Source organism: Metopolophium dirhodum, chromosome 9 (genome assembly GCF_019925205.1).
Source record: "Metopolophium dirhodum isolate CAU chromosome 9, ASM1992520v1, whole genome shotgun sequence".
In the NCBI taxonomy this organism is placed as follows: Eukaryota; Metazoa; Arthropoda; class Insecta; order Hemiptera; family Aphididae; genus Metopolophium; species Metopolophium dirhodum.
The window spans coordinates 30,904,260-30,927,500 of NC_083568.1; the positions used below are offsets into that span (position 1 = coordinate 30,904,260).

Consider the following 23,241-nt stretch of genomic DNA (forward strand, 5'->3'; position numbering starts at 1 on the left):
TTTAAGTTTATTGATTTATTAAACAAATTTGTGAATAAATTTTTTGGAAAGAAATGTTCTCGGACATTCAGAAAATGTTCGATTCAGTATAAAGTGCAACAAATCTGTTGTTTTTAATACTTTCAAAAAATTCAAAAATACCAGGTGATTATTCAACCCCTATAACATAACTATATGCCTATATGTTTTCAGAAGTTGTTCAAACTATTTATCATATTATATTATATTATATGAACATTAATGAGCAATTTTGAAAAATTGTAATCGTTACAAAATATGTTTTCAAAGCAAATACGCTCACGTGTTGTCATGGGTGTACTTTGTACATACTTACGAAAGAAAGGATTTATACGCTAGTAAAAAAATTATATTTTTGCCAATGGTGTCGGAAGTGACTTTCACCTTATTGGCCCTACCACAATACCTGATAATTGTTGATATATGCGCTTCGGCGCCACTGGTTGACCGTAGACGTTTTGAATAAAATAAATCAATAGCTATTTGCTTACTTCAATTTCCACGAAAATCGAAAGCAATAAATAATATAAGCAAAGGTGTAAGTGGTGTCTGATGGCTGTACATTAGTCGGCAACGCGACTACGGTGCTTATTTAGGGGCGTCACGCCACTGAAGGCTTATCGACGATTTACGTCTATATAATATAATATAATATTAAACGAATTTATGCGCTCTATACACTGCAGACAGATCGATACATGATTAAATATTATTATACTTCTGTATTCCGGTACCACTGACAAGATAAAAAATAATTCAACCCGTTTATGATTCAGTCGATATTATGATTATGAAATTGATTATTTTAATAATAGGTTTGAACTTTACGTTAAAAATCATTAGTTTTTTTGTTGATTGTTTTCACTTTGCACTTTGATGTTTCATGTGCAACACGCAATATTATTGTGCCTCCCTGCTCCTTATTGAATAACGTTGACAATAATATAGATAACAATGATGATTATTATAATAACTGATCGATATAATCTAATACGGGTAAATATATTGTTAATGATATTACTCCATTAAATTAAGAATGCATTCTATATGCATATCATTACATATATACCTAAGTATGATGCACAAATTTAATGCCATACACACGATAACAATATTAATTGTTCTGAAAAAATCCACGTATTTTGCGAGTACCTATATAATATTATGTTATTATTTTTCTTAACGATCATTTTTCAGTTCGCTTTAAAAAAAACGTAATTTCTTTTTTATAATTTTCTTTTTAAATTGTACATATATTTATTTCAAGGGTAACCTATATAATATAATTCATCGAAAACAAATTACGTGCCCATGGTATTTTATATTATAGTAAAATTGCGTCTTCGTAAACAGGTACAGCATATTATGCATTAAACATTATTTAATTGTTACTGCACCCATTTCACATAGACTTAAAACTATCCATATAGCAATGTTAACAATATATTATATTATGAAAAATAAGTATTACATTACGTTACAAGACTATTTTCACAATCGTAAACATTTTTTTTTAACACCATCATTTATTGGTATTTCAAGTGTGTTGTCTCGTCTTCATGCAGCCTTTAATATATTGTCCATTAATGTATGTTTAGTCTATTGAATCGTAGGGCCTTATAGCCGAAAATAATTGATGTAGGTACTCACACAAAATTCTTCTCATAACTTCTCATAACTTTACTAACATCCATGAACGATTTACAGCATTTAGGTAATAATAATTGCATTCTAGTGTAAACAGTTTATATCGAGAGGCAAGAGTTCACGACAAAAATTAAAGATGATGGAGATAACAGAAGGTTAAATTTTTAAAAATACTTTGTTTATCTTTATGCAATAAGTATAAAAGTTACAATTAGGTACTCTAAACTGTGAAGTATTAGACTGGTCAAAAAAAAAATATATAGTTTGAACAAAAAAAAAATAATTTAAATTTGATCATTTATACTATATTGTTTTACAATATTTACTTGTCCTTAATTTAATTAGTTTTAAGTAAAAAATTATATATATATATATGAGATGCAGTTCACTATAAATGTATATTACATATAAATGTAATTACATTTTTGTATAAGCTCAGGTTATCGGTACATCCGGAGTCGATTTGATAACATCGGACGTTAATTAGCTGTATATATAGATGTACCTACTACCTGGTATAATAAATATAATGTTACGCTATTTCGTATCGCGTTTTTAAATTTGCACATCGTACTCTGAAGTTTGCAGATATTAAATTTAATTAGAAACCTTCATGGATTGGTAATTAAAAACTTGAACTTTACTTTTTTATGAATCGTTTATAGAACAATTGGTCTTGCTGGCAAATTGAAATAATAATAAACAAAATTGAGTAATTAATAATACGTAATATTATTTAAATTACGCCGAAAACGCGCGGAAAATCTCAAATGTTTTTCATTAGTTTTCGAAACGTATTTTGTATACGCTGCACGTATCATATTTCGCGTATACATATCGCTTTAGTATATTATGGACTTAGATTGGACAGATAAATACATAAAACCTTACGGACTACCTACCGCCGGTAGTAATAATAATGCTAATGCATAATATAGTATGATGCACAATTTGTACGTTATTATTATTATAATTGGAAACGTTGATTTAAATTTAAATAATATATCGCACGTACTTTGATATTTTACATCAACAGGTTGTTAGAGCCAATAATAATATATTAATTCTTGGTTTACCTAATTAACCGAGTCAAGAAACTCCAACGTCGGTTTTCTAATAACGGATGTTGTTGGTACCTACCAAACGACTGCAGTCTGTTTTTTTAAATTTTTTTTTCAAATACGATTAACTTAAAATATTATCATTATATTTATACCTACAAGTTTTCGATATTATGTTAAGATCCATATTATATTGATATATAACAGACATTTTAGCATCACTCGTTGATTTCCATATTTTACGATTTTATCTGATTTGACCTTAATAAATATTCGTACAAAACAATAATGTTCGAATAAAACATACATAATATTTAATTATTATTAACATAGAGTAATTTGTAAATCGTACACGTCATGTGTGGGGACATTTACATTGGAAAGCATTTGAAATTTGATATCCCACGCGTGTAGGTAGCTACGGCGTAGTTACCCACATTCATATGTAACTATAACATCGCACATTAATCTTTGAAAACGGCTGTTTTAAGAACAATTTACTAACCTAATTTTACGAAAAAAAAAAGCAACGCAACAATTAAACGCGAACCTTGTGTGCTCCATTGTAGTAGACGTATATAATGTATGTTTTTTAAAGTTTTTTTAATTTTTTTTTTTTTTATATATTATTATTATTATCATTTATTTATTAAAGTTACGTTAGGTAGGGTCATCAGATAGAAGTACACAGCCTTGTGTCTATTTTATTTATTATAATACATTATGCACATATTTTTTCTCTTTACCATCGCTGTTATTACTTTTGATACGCAATGTAGGTACTGTCCTCAATGTTCAGCAACCGTGAACCAAAAACCGGAATAAATCGTTGCCGCCGAACTCTGTGCGCGTGTTTTACTCCGACGATGACCCTATAGGTAGGTAGGTAGGTATATTAATATGATCGCAGTAACAATATTATTACGATATTTACATATATTATTATTATTATTATCATGACACCCATGCCTGATAAAAATAGATTCGCACACATATAGGCGCGTAATCTGGGAGGCAAGCGGGGGGGGGCAAACTGCCCCCTCGGATATTTAACCGAGTGCGGGCGATTGACATGTCATTTTACCTTATAGATTTTGAGTTTTACCACTGCAGACTGCCCCCCCGAAGAATTTACCCCAGATGACGCCCGTATGCGCGCACAGACATTCATATAGTAATAATAATAATAATAATATTCTATCGATCGCCGAAGAGACACCGTCTTCGAAAAAATATGTAATATCGGAACGATTATTTTATTTTATTATTATTATTATTATTATTATTATTTATTACCTAGGTATGCGATGTTTAAATATTACGAGGACCGTCAACATAATAATACGGCGATGACGTATACAAGGTCCGGCGAAACATATAATATTAGCATTGAGAAATTAGCTGCAAAAGAACGGACATAACTTATGATTTGAAAATAACCGCCGTTGGAAGACGTCGACCTTGAATCGAATAATAATAGTTATTTAATCTGAGTGTAAAAATCTCTATACGACAAAAGATCATAATGTAATATAATGCGAGAACGACGCGCCGTAGAGATACAGGTCTTGTGTATTGTATTTTTTAAGTGATTCTCCGAGATATTCGTTAATAATAATTGGTAATCGGATCATCTTCTTTTTTGTTGTTGTTGTTTTAAACCAATAATAGGAGACGACTCTGCACAACGTCTAATTATAGAGTTTGATAAGCGGAAACTTTTTAATAACGAGTATTATAATATGTGTATCTCGTACCTACTTTTTACCATAGCACATTATAATATATGAATGACAAATAATAAAGCAATGAGTACGAGTACGTTTCTCTCTAAGCAAGTTTATGCGATCTAAATATAGATTATCAATAATAATACGTATCTACAACATGGACTTTAAACTGAATCCGCCAAATGGAATATTATTTAACTATTTATTAATTAAAAATCTAGTCACATGTACTAATGCTATAAAATTGAACACGATATAATATTATCTTTAAAAAAAAAAACATTTGTACAAAATGTATTTACAATACATTTGTAAATATCGTAATGAATACATAATATAATAATACATTGTTCGTATGAAAAATTATTATTTATCATTGTTCTCGCTTCAATTTTATTTTAATTTAACGACTTATATTATGTAAGTTGTAAGTATATAGGAGTATATAGGTATACAATTATGACATATCGGAGTTAAAAATCAAAATGCTAATTTTTGTATTTAAATAATTACTAGATAAATATCAATTAATATTGCACAATAAATTATACGTTCATTTACCCGATAAAATATGAAATTTATAATTTCACTATAAAGGAAATGATGACTTAAAAATCGTGACTTCTGTACTTCTGTAATATGGATTTGAATAATTATCAATAAAAAAAACATTTTGTAAAAAAAAATCATAGATATCACAATAAATACATAATATTATAATACATTATTCATATGAAAATGTATTATTTATCATTGTTTATTATTAGTTCAATTTTATTTTAATTTAAAGATTTATACGTATAGTCATATACGTAATACATGTATTAATGAATATATATTATAATGTCATATCAGAGTTAAAATGCTCATTAGTGCTTTTAAATCATTATTAGAAGGTATACCTACATATTGTTATCTATTAATATTATTGCTCACTGGTTTTATTCTTAGCGAGTACCTACTTTCCGTATTAGCCAATCTAATTAATTATTTAATTATTTGCTTAATGTATGTCAGTAAGATATAGGTATAACTAACATTATATTTTCAAATAGTCATATCAATCATTTAACATTTTTTTTAATTTCATCTTATCATATTGATAGATCGAATCGTACAAGACTTAACAGCTTAATTAAAATTATATTAATCATTATAGTATATAAAATGATGCAATCTCGATGGTAAATGATATAAATAACAATTATTAAGTGAACTACTGAAATTATTTTATAATTATTTTAAAATTTAAAATATAATTTATTTAGAATATGGTTTCAGATGATATTTCGACGTTTAAACGTTTTTAAATAATCACTTATAATGGTAATTAGAAAGTGAAGTAGGTTTTAAGATACTCGAGTTGTATATTATAGAAAACGATCAAAGAACATTTAGAAATCTGAAATTCCATTTGCGAATATCTATACCACCTGGCACCTACCACCTGTAGTACCAAACAACTAAATAAATACATATTTACATGTAATTATAATCTACTTGATGTTCATCAAGAAATAAACTGTTGAATTTCTTTTCTTTTTTTTTTTTTTGTTTAAACATTAATAATATAATGACGGTTTTATTACTTTAATGTAAATTTGTATCCATCATCTACCTACACTGCAGTCGGCAGTTTTGATATAATTTTTTAATGTTATAGGAAATCGAGGGCTAATTTATATACTGCCATTGTAATAGTACGTTTTGTTTTCAAAACGGAAATTAAACGTATTATTAATCACTCCGAAGTGCTAAGAATTATCGTTGTATTGTCAAGTCGAGTGTTCTCTCCGGTACACCTGCGGGAAATCGCCCTTGGACGGTTTTGCCCATATAGTCCAATACATACGACGTTTTATAATAATATATAATATATTATCATGCACAATATCCGGCCAACAATAATGATTATTGTTAGTGCTGTTGGTTATTGCTTATTAGTTATTAGTTATTACACTCGGTACAATAATCATATTATAATATTATTAATATGTGGAGGACCTCGACGTCGCTCGTGACGCATTTGTTCTGCGATATCTCGGCGGCGTCGTCGATTGAAGCGTCATCGATTCGGTGAAAAGCAGACAAACAATATTAATATAGGTACGGGCAATAATATGTATTATCGTATTGACTACCGAATTGTGTTATAAAATATTTATAATAATAATAATAATACAATCAATGCCAATATAATACGTAATAATAATAATAATAATAATAATAATATGTATTAAATAATAGCGCCTAACGAGCGATATAATTAAATAACATTTTGCGATAATAACCGCGGTACAGCTCCGAAAAATTCCTCGTTTACGTCATGTCCGACGGCGTACACGGGCATGCAAATTGCATATATATAGGCCCTTTTCGCACCTTTGCACGCCGTTTATTCGCCGACATCGGTGTGAAACGTTTAGTTTACTGCACAGACGAAGTCCACGCAGAACGAACATAATATACTTTAATACTCTCACCACACACCGTCGAAGTCATTAATAATTGAGGTAAGTCATAATATGATATTATATTATTATATGTGTCGAGCGTACGCGCTTAAGTAGAATGTCATGGTGATATTGAGTGGTGCGTTAAGGTCGCCCCCCCCCCCAGGTGTATATCCGAGTTGAGGGGGTGCTACTGCAGTAATTTTATCATGATAGTTTTAGATTCGACGAGGGTAGAGATGAATGTATTGATTTTACAAGGATGTGTGTATTTTTTTTAAAATTTTTTTATTTGTGGCATACGCGAAAAGTATGTTTCGATTTTCAACTTTGAAGGTGCAGGTTATAGTGACATGAAATTGGATCTAGTTGGTACTTTAAAAGTTTAAACAGTTAAAAAATCGAAAATTTCTAGTACTTTTCAGTTTTTCAATCACCGGAATTTTTATGTAAAACCAGTTTTTGACGAAATTTCGACAAATTTTGGGTGTGACTCAAAAATAAATACCAACCAAATTGTTGAAATACGAATGAAATGTTTCTGTAATCATTTTATGTACGTGATAATTGATCAAACTTTCAAAATATTTTGATTCTCTTTGAGCTATTTATAGATATACAATATTTTCAATTATTTTTAGTTTCGATAAATGGCGAAAAAAAATTAATAAATAAAAAAAAAATTATAATTATAAAAATTTTTATTAATAAAATAAATTCACAAATAACTTTGTAGTTAAAACATAGACTCAACTAGTGTTAAAATTCTGAAGGGCTGTAGCCCACCTAAAAAAACTATTAATTTAAAATAACTCATAGGGGGATCGTATCTAAATAAATAAGGGATATTTTTTGGGGGAGGGGCTAAATCTAAGTCAGGGGGCTAAGTCCCCCCCTAATTGCGCCACTGGTTAAAAATATATAAATTGTGTAATCTTTATGGGAAATTTAAACAAGGTTTCTCATAAGTAGTTCATGCTGTATCTAAAAAATATAAACACGATGTAAACACAATTTTTTTATAGATATTAAAGATCATATTTAGGTGAAATTAGAGATTTAAACGAAGGATAACGATTTTAGTTATTTCGATGTAATTTAAAAATATTATCCGTGGGAACTTGAAACTTTTAAAGTATATTATTATAGTTTGTACACACATAGAAATTTTCAAATGCAATGTTTTTGGAAAATATCAATTCAACTTAATGTATTACTAATTGTAAAATAAACGACTTAATAGCAATAATATCATGAATATATATATTTGGTAATCCCTCAGAATCGTTTTTCATATTCAATGATTTTGCAACAATGAATTCAAATACAACACATCCATTACCCGATTACCGTAACCCACACGATATCTAATGTACCTGATGTACCGGTACCCACTTATAGTGGTTATTGACCACCTTTTTAAATACACAATTTTGTTGATTTAAATACATTTGTAAGTATACCTAGTTATTGTAATTTTTTTTTTTTTTTAGTTTTGCTATCATTGTGGTTCTTCTTTTATAATCACTTGAATTATGTGTTTAAGGGTACCTTCGCCTCCTATAGGCTCTAGGGCTACCAAGTTTCTGCGTGTTACGTCACTGATAATATTATAATATAATGTCGTCGTCAGATGTATACTAGTGGTGGGTTTAATGGTTGGCGGGAAATGAATGTGGGCAGTATACCACCACGAGAAGCTAGAATTTGTATTGTTTTTAGATATAACAATTTATGACTTGGCCATAGTTCTTGTATAATATAAAAACATTTCCGACGTCAGAAAAATAATTGAATTTGTTACAGAAAAAAATGTAATAAAATGACAGCCGTGAAGTTGGCCCTTACACTTTTTTTGTAAACGTGTAAGGGCCAACTTCACGGACTTAATGAAATGTATAAAACTGAAGTGAAAAGAAAATATTTTTAATGTAAATCAAGCGTGTCGATAACCCGCGCGCGTTATTGTCCTCGCGATATCCTCAGTCGTCGTAGTAGTCATCGGCATCGTCGCCATCGTAGTCGTCGAACAGCGGCGGCAAGCGATGGCCACCCGGTCGTCTGAGCGCGTCGAAACACTCGTGGTCGCAAGCTTCCGACGCCGTCGGCCTGGCGGACGGGTCGTACCGGAGCGTGGCCGCCATCAACCGGATCACGTCGGCCGGGGCCCAGCCCGGGAACGACGGCGGGCGCGCGACCAACGCTCGCTGGTGCGGCACGCTCGTGCCCGGGTACAGGGGAGCGCCCGCCGTGAGTTCGGCGTACACGCAACCGGCGCTCCACACGTCCACCGCGACGGTGTAGTCGGGCGCGTCGGGCGGTTGGTCGAACAGCAGCTCGGGCGCCCGGTAGTGGCGGGAACAAGCGTACCGGGTGTTCGGCACGCCGTCCAACAGGTCCTTCGCGCTGCCGAAGTCGCACAGCTTGAGCACGCCCGTGACCGGGTACAGCAACAGGTTGCTTGGTTTCACGTCCCTGTGGCACAGTCCCGCCGTCTCGTGCACGTACCCCAAGCCCCTGAACATCTGGTACGCGTACAGCTTGCCGTGGCCCGTGCTCGCCGTCCGCCCGGCCGCGGCCAGCCGTCGGATCGCGTGGTCCAAGTTGGTCGGCGCCAATTCCATTACCAAGTTCAGCCGACCGGCGATGCCGTCCCACCCTGCACAGCACACGTCAAATACTGTATACATTGTGGCGCCGTCATCGAGGGGACCGGGATTTTCGAGGAAGAAATTGGAGTGTATCGATACGTATCGGTTCAATATATCGAGCGTTCGAGAATAGTGTTACACATGTGCGAGGGAGGTATACGTACTGACCCTTTTACCCTTATCGGATTCTGACTTCGGTATAAGACTAGGCATACGTAATAATTAGGGATGGGCCGATACCACTTTTTACCGATGTCCGATATTCCGATAACCGATGTATTTGAAAACCAACATTTTCGGCATAAGCCATGAACCGATATTAAAAGATAATAACCGATACTACCAACCGATATCAGCTAAAACCGATACCCGATAACACACATATTTTGTAATTTTTCACTGATTATATACATTTATAAATATTTATTATCAATGCTATATTATGCTGATTGATTTGGTTGTTTTTGTGTTTTTTGGTATCGGTTCAAATATCGGTTTCAAAAAAAAAAAAAATCCGATACCGATAAATCCGATATCACCGATATCGAGTATCGTGTCGTGTGTTTACTCGTGTTTCTGACGCATAACGCGTAGTGAATTTTACGTTAAGGAGAATATTAATTCAGTTTTAATATTATTTAATGAAATTTTAAAGTATTTATTATATCAGATCATTTAAAAGTTATAATAATCGGAACATTTTGTATACTGTTTGTAATATTATAAAAATAAAACGAATTGTTCTTGACGTACAATTTACCGCATATTTTTTATGCGTTAGTAATCCGAAGTCAACACGCCATCGCCACGAGGGTACGAATATTTAAACTATGTGTACTTCGATTTTCGTTCATCGATCCTACGATAGGTTAGGTTACGCATTATATTGTAATAGGTACACTTCGTGCTCGCTATTTTATTTTATTTTTTTTTGAATTAGTCGTAATTGGGTTAATACTTAATATTATACAGTAATTCCATTTAAGGTTATAGCACGCAATTCGCTACACGTAATTATTACATGTACACGTTTTAACAGTTTTTAAGCTATAGTTTGAAAATTACATAAATTCCTTTACAAACATTCAGTGTCATGATCTCGGTCCGTATTTGGTGAATCATACAATTATTATAACAATGTTACACAATTCAAACATATCATTATTTAGTAGGTATTTTCAAAGTCAAGGAAAATGTTATTTATGTTACTTATACCTATGCATGTAATATTACAACACCGAACACATCTGAGTTTAGATATTTTCTTAGATCATTTTGTAAACGAGCACTGCAGATAATAATATAATATACTATATGGCTGGTATTGCAGCTTCCCAAGAACTGAGAGTTATATTGTATTCATAAATAAATACAATTGTCATAACTCATAGACATGGAATAATATTATAATGGGTCTGGTTATAGGATGGTTACGCGATATTTGGTCGGTGGTTACCGATCAACCCGCGCCAGGACAATCGACCAACAATACCACAAAAATAAAATAGGTACATAATTTAGACAATCCGATACGATAGGACAATATGTTCTATACATTTGTCTGTATTTTAATCTAACCATAGATATGTGTAATCGTATAAGCAGGGTGTCACAAATATAACTGACTTTTGGAATAACTTTTGTTCTAATCGATATTTAAAATTGTTTTTTTATTTATAATTTATAGTCACTTGCGCTACACATATATTATACAAGAAATTATTTTCATTTTTTAACACTGAAAATAAAAATTTAAAATTTAATAAAAATTTTTTTTGGATGCATTCAAAATAGTCAGTTTTTGAATCTGATTATAAGAACAATTTTGATAGTAAAAACATTAATCTAAGTCAAGTAGCTTATTATTTAGGAATTTTTAAAATATTAATATTTATTTGATTAAATTAATTTGGAACGTAATAACTTTTTTTTAAATATTTTTTTTTGGAAATTTACTACCATGAATATGTTTTTTAAATAATTTACTCGTCATATAATTTTAACAATTTTTGTCATACGTTTAAGTAGCATTTTTTTTCTCAAGTCTTTCTGTTACACTTCGTATTGTTTTTTCGATATAAAATACGTACAGCTGGGACGGTATGATACTATAATAGAATACTCAACCGATCTGTTTAATTTTTACTATTATTATTAACAGATTCGCAACTACTTTTCATATTATATTTACTGATTACTGATTGACTACAGAGGATTGTCCGCGTTGTCACGCTTTATAATAATTTTTCTACAAGACAACAATGCTTTAAAATCGTTGACTCTCATGAAAAATATAAGTACGTCATATATATTTCGTTGTATATTTTGCTGGTTTATGTGCATATAATTAAATGATAACATCGTGTAGTGAGCTGTTGATTGAACATAATCACATGTCATCGTCTCATGCTCCCACGGGCGCAATTATAGACTGATATTTGGGGGGGGGGGGGAGGGTGCACAACGAGCACACTGACCTGTGGAGGTTTTACCCCCATACCCTTTTACACTAATTATGCACCGGCTGTACCTATATTGTTTAGTTTTTCTGTGTATAATATTTTGTACACATTTATATTTTGGCGTTCACAACCTATTTCGTGATTTTGAAAAAAAATAAAAACAATAACAATAATATAATGGTCATCAGCCGATTGTAAGGTACGAGAATAAAACGAAAACTGTTTTTAAGTTTTTGGTGTTGTGGTATTTTGGTTGACGGTCTATTGTCCCGTCGAGACATTTTGGCCGTCGGTCATCGATTGTCAGTCTCATACTCTCATTAATATAATATAATATAATATATTGCGTGCAGGAGACTGACAACCGATTGTTTGGACAGCTCCGGGGGACTTCTTCTTCGATATAATACTAGTTGCGAAAATGGTACTTAAAATCGGTTCCCGTCTTTTTTTTTTACATGTAAATCGGTGAATGGATAAACGCGAGCTATAACTGCGGGCAAATCGAACGCACCTGCAAATCGAATACGATAATCTAGCGTTATTTAACTATTGTCATCTGCAGTGTATATTGTAATTAATAATTTTTAAATGCGATAGTTAATAACATTTATTATAGTAAGAGCTATATAATATTATATGAAAAAAACATATATTATATTATTATTGGCCAATTTAAAATTGGGTTATCGCGGCGTTGTATATATTATAATACCTATGCTGTTTATGCATTATTTAATATTCATAATATAATAATCGATAGGCGTCGATAAGGTCGCTAAGACGTCATAGTTGTTTATTCGTACGTAGAACTCTGACGAGATATTTATAAGGTTTCGTTACGTCTCTCCCTCGCTTTGCGGCTTAACCAAACCCGCAATTTTTCAATAAAAACTCCCTTATAGGATCACATTACACATGTTGCCCACAATTCGGGCTGTGAGTTAAATGCTCTATTATAAGACCTTAAGAGATGAATTTTAAATCACTAAAAATACAGTTTAAAATACAATTAAAAGAAAAAATTTGACCCAAATAATAAAAAAATGTCAAAAAATGTAAATTGTATTAATCACGTGTTTCGAAATTTCTACTAAAAAAGCTAAAAAACAAAACTTTGCAACAAATTCACATCATATATATTATATATAAATTATTAAATTTGGAGTGTGTACGTCTTAAATAAAAATTTAAAAAAAAATCATTAAAAAACATTTTATAAAATGTGCATGAAAAAAATTGATCGATAAAGATTGATAAGAATATTGTAAAGTGCAATAAAAAAGGAAACATTGACCAAAACGGCAAAAAATTGGTAGTGAGTATCAATGTGGAATTAGTCTTTACACAATTCAAACTTCCTGTCAAGGAAGCCACGTTTTACAATTTTAAAAGCTTGCAAATAGAATTTCACTTTCCTACAATAATTCACAGCTTTGCAATTCCCCTGTTACTTATAAATATACCCTTAAGTTATAATAGGGGTAAGTATGGTAAAAAATCTGAGGGGGAGTAAGAAATATTAATTAACATGTATCGACATAATTTATTATACTGACGAGGTAAAATTAGGATATATTTGAGGGAAATTTAAGAGTTTTTTTTGGGAGGGGGGCTTAGGGGTCAATTTACACGTATATATTATGGTTCGATGTACTCGTTAGCAAATTATTGTCACACATGTTGGTGCAAATATGGGTGATGGCTTAGACCCACCATATATTATGTTGCTAAGTCTCCCCAAATCGAGTGATAATCAATTGAATACCAATAGTGAATATCATTATTTTCTTAAAATTTGAAATCAAACTCGATAAAATCATTGAGAAAATACAATTTAAAATATTGTCTTTGTGGTACCAAACCAACGGTACTTCCAACGGGGGGCGATAAATACGGACCATGAGAATTGTTGTTTTTTCCGTAGAAAATGCGGGGTGAGAGAATAATATTATATGAACAGACTACAAATATAGCCTTATAGCCATATCGATAGGATAAGTAGTTAGTAGGTGTAAAATAAATATTGAATATAAATTATGAAATTTTTGAAAATAATGATAATTGTATTTTTACGACAGTGACGGTGTATAGTTTGGGGGGGGGGGGGGGTGAGGAGCGTGGCCTCGTTTTAGTGAAAATCTAAATTGAGTCTTTTAAGTCCTCCTCGAAAAAATTGTCCTGTTCGCGACTATATACCTACACGGTGCGTTGTATATAACATGACGACGGTACCTATAAATTGTTTTCGTTACCGGAATAAAAGTGGAACAGCAGTCTGACGACGTTCGGGTGCCGGAGCCGTCTGTGCGCGTCCAGTTCGTGACGGCCGCCGCCCGGCGACCGAATGCGCTTGACGGCCACCGTTCGCGCCGTCCCGTCGCCGGCCGACAACACCGCCCGGTAAACGGTGCCGAACGTGCCGCCGTCCAACACGGTGACGTACGATAGTTGTAGTAATCGGCCGCCGCCGTCGCCGCCGTCGTCGTCGTTACCGAACGCCGTCATCGCCGTGACGTCGTCGCACCACCGCGAATTCAGTGACGAGTAGGCTTCAGCGGCGGGGGCGGGCGCGGCGGCACGTCATGCAACGCGATGATGATGTACCGCACGATTGTTGAATTACTATTATTACTGTTTATCGTATTATATAACGAAACTCACAGGGCATATTATAATAATATAATATTAATAAGTCTTATGTTGTTATAGGTACGCGACGAACCGCATAATAAAATAATAACAATACTATATAATCTGCTGTTTACGCGACTGTTTACGAATTCAACAACCTTTTATTAATTGCAAATCGATATTATAATAATATTATCATCGATATTGTTCTTATATGTGTCATATTATAATAATATTATCGACCTATAATATTATTATAATTTAAATGTTATATCAGCATTGATATTGGTCATCGTCAACATAATATAATATATAATATTAAGTTGTTTTTTTTTTTTTTTTGGGGGGGGGGGGGAAAGCACATTTCTCATAATATTTATACATTTTTATAGCTGATGAAATTGTTCGTTGTTATTGTGAAATGTTTAGGCACTACCTAGGCCTACATGATAAACAGCGTCAGTCTGGCTCATGATTGGGCCCTAAGCCCCATGCAGACTTAACAAGTTTTTAACTACTTCTTAGTACATAGCAATAAAATAATTTATTACTCGTCTTTAAAATTAATTAATAGTTATCATAAATATTATAACTTTAAACAACAAGTTTTCATATTTTTTTTATCAGCATTTCAAATGGAGAAAAATGTAATGAATATAAATATCTAACGTTAATTAAATTTAAAAAATAGTAGTTTTTTAATTTTTTGCTGTAGGATCATAACACATTATTCAATTCATCTCAGTATATGAGTCGTATGGTGTTTTCTTTAACAAAATAATAAGGATCCGGAAATTGTTGGTTGGCTTATCAGAGAACAAAGTTTAGTTTTGAAAATATACTCATTCACAATTAACTATTGAATACTCGGAACAACGTATTTGGATGCTATATTTAATATGAACCAAACCAGTGGCGGAATCAGGGGAATCGGGATAAGGGGGCTAAAAATGTATAACCCCCCTCAAACCAAATTCCTAATTACGCTACTGAACCAAACGTTGTCGCATTAGTTCAAAAAAAAATTTGAAATGTCCCACTCACGACACAGAGCTAAGTGAATCAAATACACGTTTTAACATTTGGTCCCCCAATATCGAAAAAATATCAAGGGACAATCACCGGACAGCCGAGTGGGCCAGACCGACACTGCAAGTGATATAAAATAGCTTATATTAAACGATTTCGACCAGTCCTCGGAGGAAAGATAATAAGTTTCTCGATATTGGAAGTTTCGGCCCAAATTAGGTTTCAAATAATAACTTTATGTCGTCAGATGACAGATATTTTGTATTAATTACTTTTTACTTGATTCCCGGTATGTGTAGGCGTCGAATTCGGCGAGTGTACGTGTTTGGATCGGTCTCGTACTCGTTGACCTACCCCATAAATTACATAATATAATATATCGTTGATAAACGTTTCCTTTATTCTATCAGAAAGGCTGTTGGACCAGTGGAGGATAGTGGGTTTTGTTAAGTTTAATTTGATTTGTTTGTTTTGCCCAATCGATTTACCGGTATGGTATTTTGTTTTGTTATTCGTTTAATATAATATCATGACAATTAGTAATGAGCGAAATTTTTTCTACGGTGGTCAAGGACGCAGTATTTTTGTTATGTAACGAGATTCGTATGGTATAGATATTATTTAGAACTATACAAGGTGATCAATATTAATTAAGTGCCTTATTTCAAAAATTCTTAACTTTTTGCAAAATATTACTTGCATGCAAAACAACATTTTTAAAAACAAAAAAAATTATAATTTTTACAATAGTTGTTTATTGTTATAATTTACTCTGGGCTTTACTCTTTTCAATGACAACATATTATTTCATGACGTGTAGAATCAGAATATTTTCGCAGTATTTTGAGATGCATACAAATGGAATTTTGAACGTGTAGTTAATTAGTTATATCTAGTTAAACTAGTATTTAATATTTATAATCAATGGTTATATATATAAGTACTATGAAGACTTAAGTCAAGATGGGCGGAGACAATTGGCCAACATTTTGCGGAATATTGTACATACCCTTGTGCCACTCTACTCCACTTATTTAAACTTGAAAAATATTTTCAAAAAAATTTTAAATAATGAATGTGTAGACACTTCAATGGATCACCTTGTGCTGTTCTCTGTTATAAATTAAAATATAACATATTAATATGTGTATTGTGTATATAGGTGTATTCAATGGAATTGTTTTTGTTGTTGTTTTTGTAGTGTAATAATATTATTATCATTATACATCCGTCAATACCGTTATTGTTGCTCTGTATTAAATTATATTTGTCATATATATTATATTATTATTATCGCGACGGGTACCCTAGATGTTCGCGGGTCATCGTTGGCCGACCGATCGCGAATCACGTAGGTACCTTGTCAATCGAGCGCATTAACCTTCGCGGTTGTATATCATTATTCATCGTTATTATTATTATAATTTCGCCTAAATACGTCTATATACGAGTATAACATCATAATAATAATAATAATGCCGTGGTGGGGGGTACATATCATTTTATATTATCATCATGTTAAACGCACGCGGTGATAACTACTAATATACGATTACGTATAACTATCGCCGCGAAAACGATATAATTTATTCAAACGCCATTTCCTATATTATAATAATATGTAGGTAACGTTTAATATTATGTGACGTAGGTACCTATAGTGCCAAATATACGTTTGCCGTCGTCGTTTATTTCCTTAGGTGTCGGTGCGATGCGACTGCAGAGTGGTAGTGAGTACGAGTATGTATATAGTGCGACGGTGTAGGCAGGTATTTACCGTGTTACCAGTCTGTTATTACCGGCGGCACAAGTCTGTCCACCTACGTGTTTGGATATTCCGGGTCTTCGGGTTTTTTTTTTTACTCCTGTTCATTTCTTTCCCGCCGACGAGTCGTAGGTATTGGTAAACCGGCAGACCACATTCATAAACAATATATACATTATAATATAATATATTATTATTTTGCATACCGATTCGAGTTTTTGATTTAAATAAGTAGGTACTATGCGAGACGTAAATGTGTGTCACAAAAAATATCACATCGTTCGATGAGCTATAAGCGAATACGCTATGTATATTATTTCCTTGGATTTTAGTGGAAAACCTGACCGCCGTGGACGTGATTCCGTGAAGGAAATCGACGTGCAACGTTATCATAATATAAATAATTATAAAAAACAATATATTATTACGTAGGTTTTATGGACTTTTATTTACCCTCTATTAGGTTTTTGCACATCGTGCCATCGTTATTTTTCATTCAAAAGCAACTATTGAATTCGACGATATTACGTTGAGTTTTGCGTACGTACGACTGTTGAAAACACACGTATACTATCTTTAATGTGTATAATTATAGGTAATATGACGTCTAAATACAACAATGAGGCAATACTCGTGACTTTCAATAAATAATAATTCTAGGGCCCATCCACCCACCCGCAGTGATTTAAGGCGTCTTTAAGAACCTTTGAGGGTTTTTTTTGAAAGGCTATATAGAAGACATTTAGGCGGAACGCACTGAAATGTAATCTATAACCGTGGTATCGGACAACACACAAATAACAATAAAAATCAACTATTGTCTGTTTCAGTTTCATCTTCGCAATAACTAATAATATTATGCGTAATATAGTGAAACCGGTGGAATCTCGTGCGACCGATAAAAGTCTCCGTTCGACTGGTATGAGAAATCGTGTTTAATATCCAGCTTGACTGATAAAAAGGAAAATTCCGTCTTAATACATTTTTAGATAAATATATTAGCTGATGCAGGGGGCCTCACCCTCTGATCCCCGACCCACTTATACATTTTTCCTACTCCCTAGGGTGTTTAATCTGAAATGGTTTTCGTATTTGAATTCTTATAACTGTCGTTTTCATTGTTTTCAATTATTATTCAAAACATTTTATATCATTGTTTAGAGATAAAACTATGTTCATGGGATCTAACAAATTGTTAAATTATACAGAGATTAGCTCGGGATTTAAACGATTGTTTTTCTTTTTTTGCTAACAACGGGATATTGTCCTACCAAAGAGTGGTATACTAGTCTATTAGTAATTAGTATTAGTGTATTACTATTAATATAAACAAATAATTTAATTACTTGCAAGTTGCAATATCTTACGGATTAGGAGGTACCCATATAAAAGCACAGTTAGTTATAGTAAGTTATATGGCTATTATGCGTGTATGATGGCTATCATACTGTATGAATTAATTAAAATGTTTTATTTTTTTAAATTTGATTTAATCGTCTTAAGACAATAATGTTCACAATAATAACATGTTTAAACCACTCACATATTATTGTTAGCTCACAAGAACAGCAAATGTCCCTGAACTAAACTTAAATAAATGTTCATTACAATATGTATACAGAATATATCTATATATATAGATGTGTTTTAAATTATTTATTAGAGATTGTATATATTGTAGGTTGTGAAATTAAAAAAAAACTGATTAAAATCTAAATTCTGTTTAAATTTCCAATCGTTTCAATTATAATACGCACCGATTCTGAGTAAACTTTTATTCTAAAAAAAACTTGTATGTAGGCAGGTATATAACAATATCTATATGGATAACAGTTGGTATAATATATATATACCAGGTATATATTTTTACAGATAATATCATGTTATGCAATGTAATTATTGGTCAAATAGATGGCCATCGATGTTTTAACTTTAAATCTAATGATTAAAATATTTCTTAATAGCAAAGTATTAGGGCTAGACTTGACTAGAAAGTCCATCATTTCGAAAAACAATGTAGAAATACACGTTACTTTAGCGAATATAAAAAAACATTAAATTACATTAATATTGGTAATTCATCATTCCAATATTCTTTCCTTTAATAATCACTTTATTTAAATTGTGATTTTTTAAAAGTTTGAGTATACTTACCAACCAAAAAAACTTTTATAAATAGTTTACGTTTTTTACGTAATTAAAGGAGTTCAATCTACAAACTTTATATTTTTAAATTATACTTGCCTTTTTTACTACATGTATATTATCAAGTTAATGGTTTTTTTTTTTATGTTAATTTATATAAATTCAAACTAGAAGATACTAAATTATTATACATTATTAAGGTACTAAGGTTAATTCCATGATATAGGTTTAAAGATACATATCACATATGATGATTTTAAAATTATTGTACTAATAATTATTATAAATATAGTTTTTATATTTTATGTAAAATCATTACATACAACATAGTTGGTACTTACTATTATTCTAAGAACATAATGAATATTTAAGTAATATTATGCAATCTATATACAACGTAATTGACACAATGAGCATGATATACTATACATGGTAAGTAAACAAAAATCATGTCAGGAAAAAACTCGGAAAAGTGTAATGAAAAAAGCCACCCATTGATGACACTTTCTATTATAGCATATTATGTTTATTATTGTAAGAGTTCACGTCACCTTTTAAACGCTTTAGGCGTCTACGACTTACGTGGATTACAGGGAATTGATAGCCATTAAGCAATAGGTATATAAAATAAATAAATTCCGTTTTAAGAGTTATTAATTATCGATGATAATAATAATAATTACCGACTACCAAAGATGGGAGGGATGTTGTATCGGCCATCGGGCACCACAGTGGAGCTTTCCGAGCTTTTGAATCTTCAAGTTTCTCATACACAGCTATGATACCTAAGCGTTTATAAATAAAATCAAAATATGTTTCTATGATGTATTTACCGCTATAATAAATTGGTTTAGTGCTTTTCCACGGTCGTCTAAACGATAATTGGGTTGATCATATTTTTGTATGACGTGGAAGTTGTATAATATTCTAGTAATATTATAATAATAATATGTATAAGCAAAAAATTATTAATCATTCCATATTTTTTATACCCAAGAATGCTGCGATAGACAAGAACGATAATTATATTGAACGGGATGTTAAAGTCTCCCTATCGATCTATCCAAGTATTATAGTTGTACATAATATAACATTATAATATTGCTCCGGGCAAACGTATTTCTAAAAATTATTATTTAAAGGTAGCGCAGGATAAAATATGTTCCGATACTGCTACAGTGGCCAATTTATTTAATCGCAATGATTCATACCCTAGCTAAACTGCAGTAATATTCTCAGAACCTATGGCTACTCATATTTATAATAGTGTACACTTCCTGTACCGCCGCCGTTCAAATGCGGAACAATATAATTAATCTTCATCTGTGGATGAAAACTTAATAAATCAATGCGCAAACACAATATATAGATATATATGTATAGAGTCTGTGTGATATGATAATATAGTCTGTAATTATCGCTTACCAGCAGCTGTTAATTGTTCGGCGTCAAAGTAATAATAATTGTATTCGATATAGTCGTATGATATTCGTGTAAATACTCTCGTCCGACCGATTATAATATTTATAAATAATAAACATATATATACATATATACACCATATAGGTATGATTATTAATGGCCAAACAGAACCACGTGACTAACTGCGCGGGGAATGTAACGATTACCCTTGAAAAACCCAGGACAGACTCGCTCATTGCCGTTGTTCCGACACGCGTTGACATCAGGTTTTGTAGGTACATATATTATATGTATAGTATTACGTTTTTTTTATTTATTATGTTTATAACACCCGTAGTTCGTGTGTGTGTGTGTGTTTTATTCATCATCATCGTTTATAGGGAATTTTATTATACTCGTCGAAGAGTTCATTTGAAGCTCGGTTGTTGACGTCCTCGAGTATTTTCAAAATCCATTCGGGAAAAATATTAAAAAAAAGTATGGAAAAAAAATTTATAATTAATAATAAACGTTATATAAAAAAAAAAAAAAATGTCACGGTCTCAATAACATTTTAGCGTGGTCGTGAATATGTATTTTTGTTTAATGACAGAATCTCGAAACAGTCGAAACTATGATACTGCTGCAGTCGCCTATAGAAACACGTTTTGTTTCGGCCATCATTGTATAATAAGACAGTAATAAGTAATTGTAATGTAATACGTAGGATAATAATATGTACAATCACATTTCTATATTCGCATATAGTTGACAAAATAAAATACAAGTGAAAGGGAAAAGATTCACAATTTTATATAATGACTATATAAGTAGGTATAGTGATAAATGATTTATACGTCATAATATTATTATAACGTTTGTTTATATGGAATTATTTACCCATCTAACCGCCTTTTTGGTTTTAATGAAAAGTCACCATTTATACTTAACGTGTCATTTATTAAAGTACCCATGTCCTATATTATAATACCTTACTAAATTTATTCTCCTAAGTACGTCTTCTTCTTATTATTAAACCTAGAACGCAGTATGTCAGTATACGTAATATTATTGTTGCCTATAGTACGATTTGAAAACAAAATACGTGAGCTGATTGGGGTCCCCACTTTAATGAAAGCTTGCAATGACAGGGTGTCTTCAAATGATGAAAGTTAGAACTTGACACAAATTACCGGTTGATTTATAAAAGAAAAATATTTATGATAATATTAATGATAACAACGATAATATTATACTCAATCATACTTAATATTATTGTTATTGTTCCGACGATTTGAATGATTTTAAAGTCGATAATTTTAGTATGAAAAATTAAATGCAATATAATATTATTTTGTATAATAATATGCTGTATAGTGTTTATATATATATATATATATAATAGGAACTATCTATACTTACCGCTATAATAAACAAACAGATAAAAGATAAAAAAAAACATCTAATAACAGACTAATAATAAAGTTTCGAAATTTTTTAAATTCGGTATCCGAAGAATTTTTTTAATACATTTTACCCACTCGCTAAAAATACAATATTATGATGTTTATTAATAAGATAGAAAATTTTGTAAATGCAGTTCATGTGGGTAGTAAAATTAAGTCTAATTGTCTATATATAAATAATAATATTGAGTTAGTTTTTAAATTTCATAACAAGCATAATAATTATTATACAATAATATAGGACATAGGTAGGTACAATATTATTCATATTTCAGTCCAAAGCATTATTAGAACGATATTGTTTTTACGGTTCTGCAGGTTGTCAGTCGTTACACGCGCGATGAATGTGATTTCATAACGATAAGTGGGTATAATATTATATATATATATATTATATTATTATATTTTCTCGTAGGTATAATATGCAAAGGAATATAACAACATATTATTGTTACGGACCGAAAATCAATTATTGCAGTAGGTAGGTATTATACATGTAATGTTAAGATTTTGTAAACATATCGACACTGTCGACTTATATTGCGCGGGCATCGTAGGTTTTCGAGAAGTCTTTTTCGACCTATGACGTCGAAACAATATGATACATAATAACGATATAGTTTTGCACATGGACGAAACACCGGGGCGTGCACACACTATACATATATGTGTGTGTTTGTTAATTTTGTAGTATAGGTACTATCATGGTAGTGAATAGTAATACATATATAAATATATATGTAGATGCGTTCGCTATGTGGTAGGTACTATGGTATTAT

The 23,241-nt window shown here is 31.6% G+C and overlaps 2 protein-coding genes across 3 annotated transcripts in view; one reads left to right on the plus strand and one right to left on the minus strand.

The window, feature by feature from the left end:
• The window catches only part of LOC132952374 (uncharacterized), a 39,573-nt gene that overhangs the window by 4,893 nt on the left and 11,439 nt on the right, over positions 1-23,241 (plus strand). Inside the window, exon 1 of one of the 2 annotated variants that reach the window (XM_061024659.1) lies at positions 6,821-6,969. The exons of the other annotated variant lie outside the window; for it this stretch is intronic. The gene's annotated coding sequence lies outside the window, so the exon portion shown is untranslated. Of the gene's footprint in view, positions 1-6,820; positions 6,970-23,241 lie in introns of those variants that run through there. 2 annotated transcript variants of the gene reach the window in all.
• LOC132953066 (uncharacterized) lies at positions 8,892-9,713 on the minus strand. Its single transcript, XM_061025614.1, has one exon. It carries the CDS (start codon positions 9,597-9,599, stop codon positions 8,892-8,894), a length of 708 nt encoding a protein of 235 aa, XP_060881597.1. The 5' UTR covers positions 9,600-9,713.

Bases quoted from the DNA above. Each gene is read 5' to 3' on its own strand.
- LOC132953066 (XM_061025614.1), bottom strand. From the start codon at position 9,599: ATGTATACAGTATTTGACGTGTGCTGTGCAGGGTGGGACGGCATCGCC.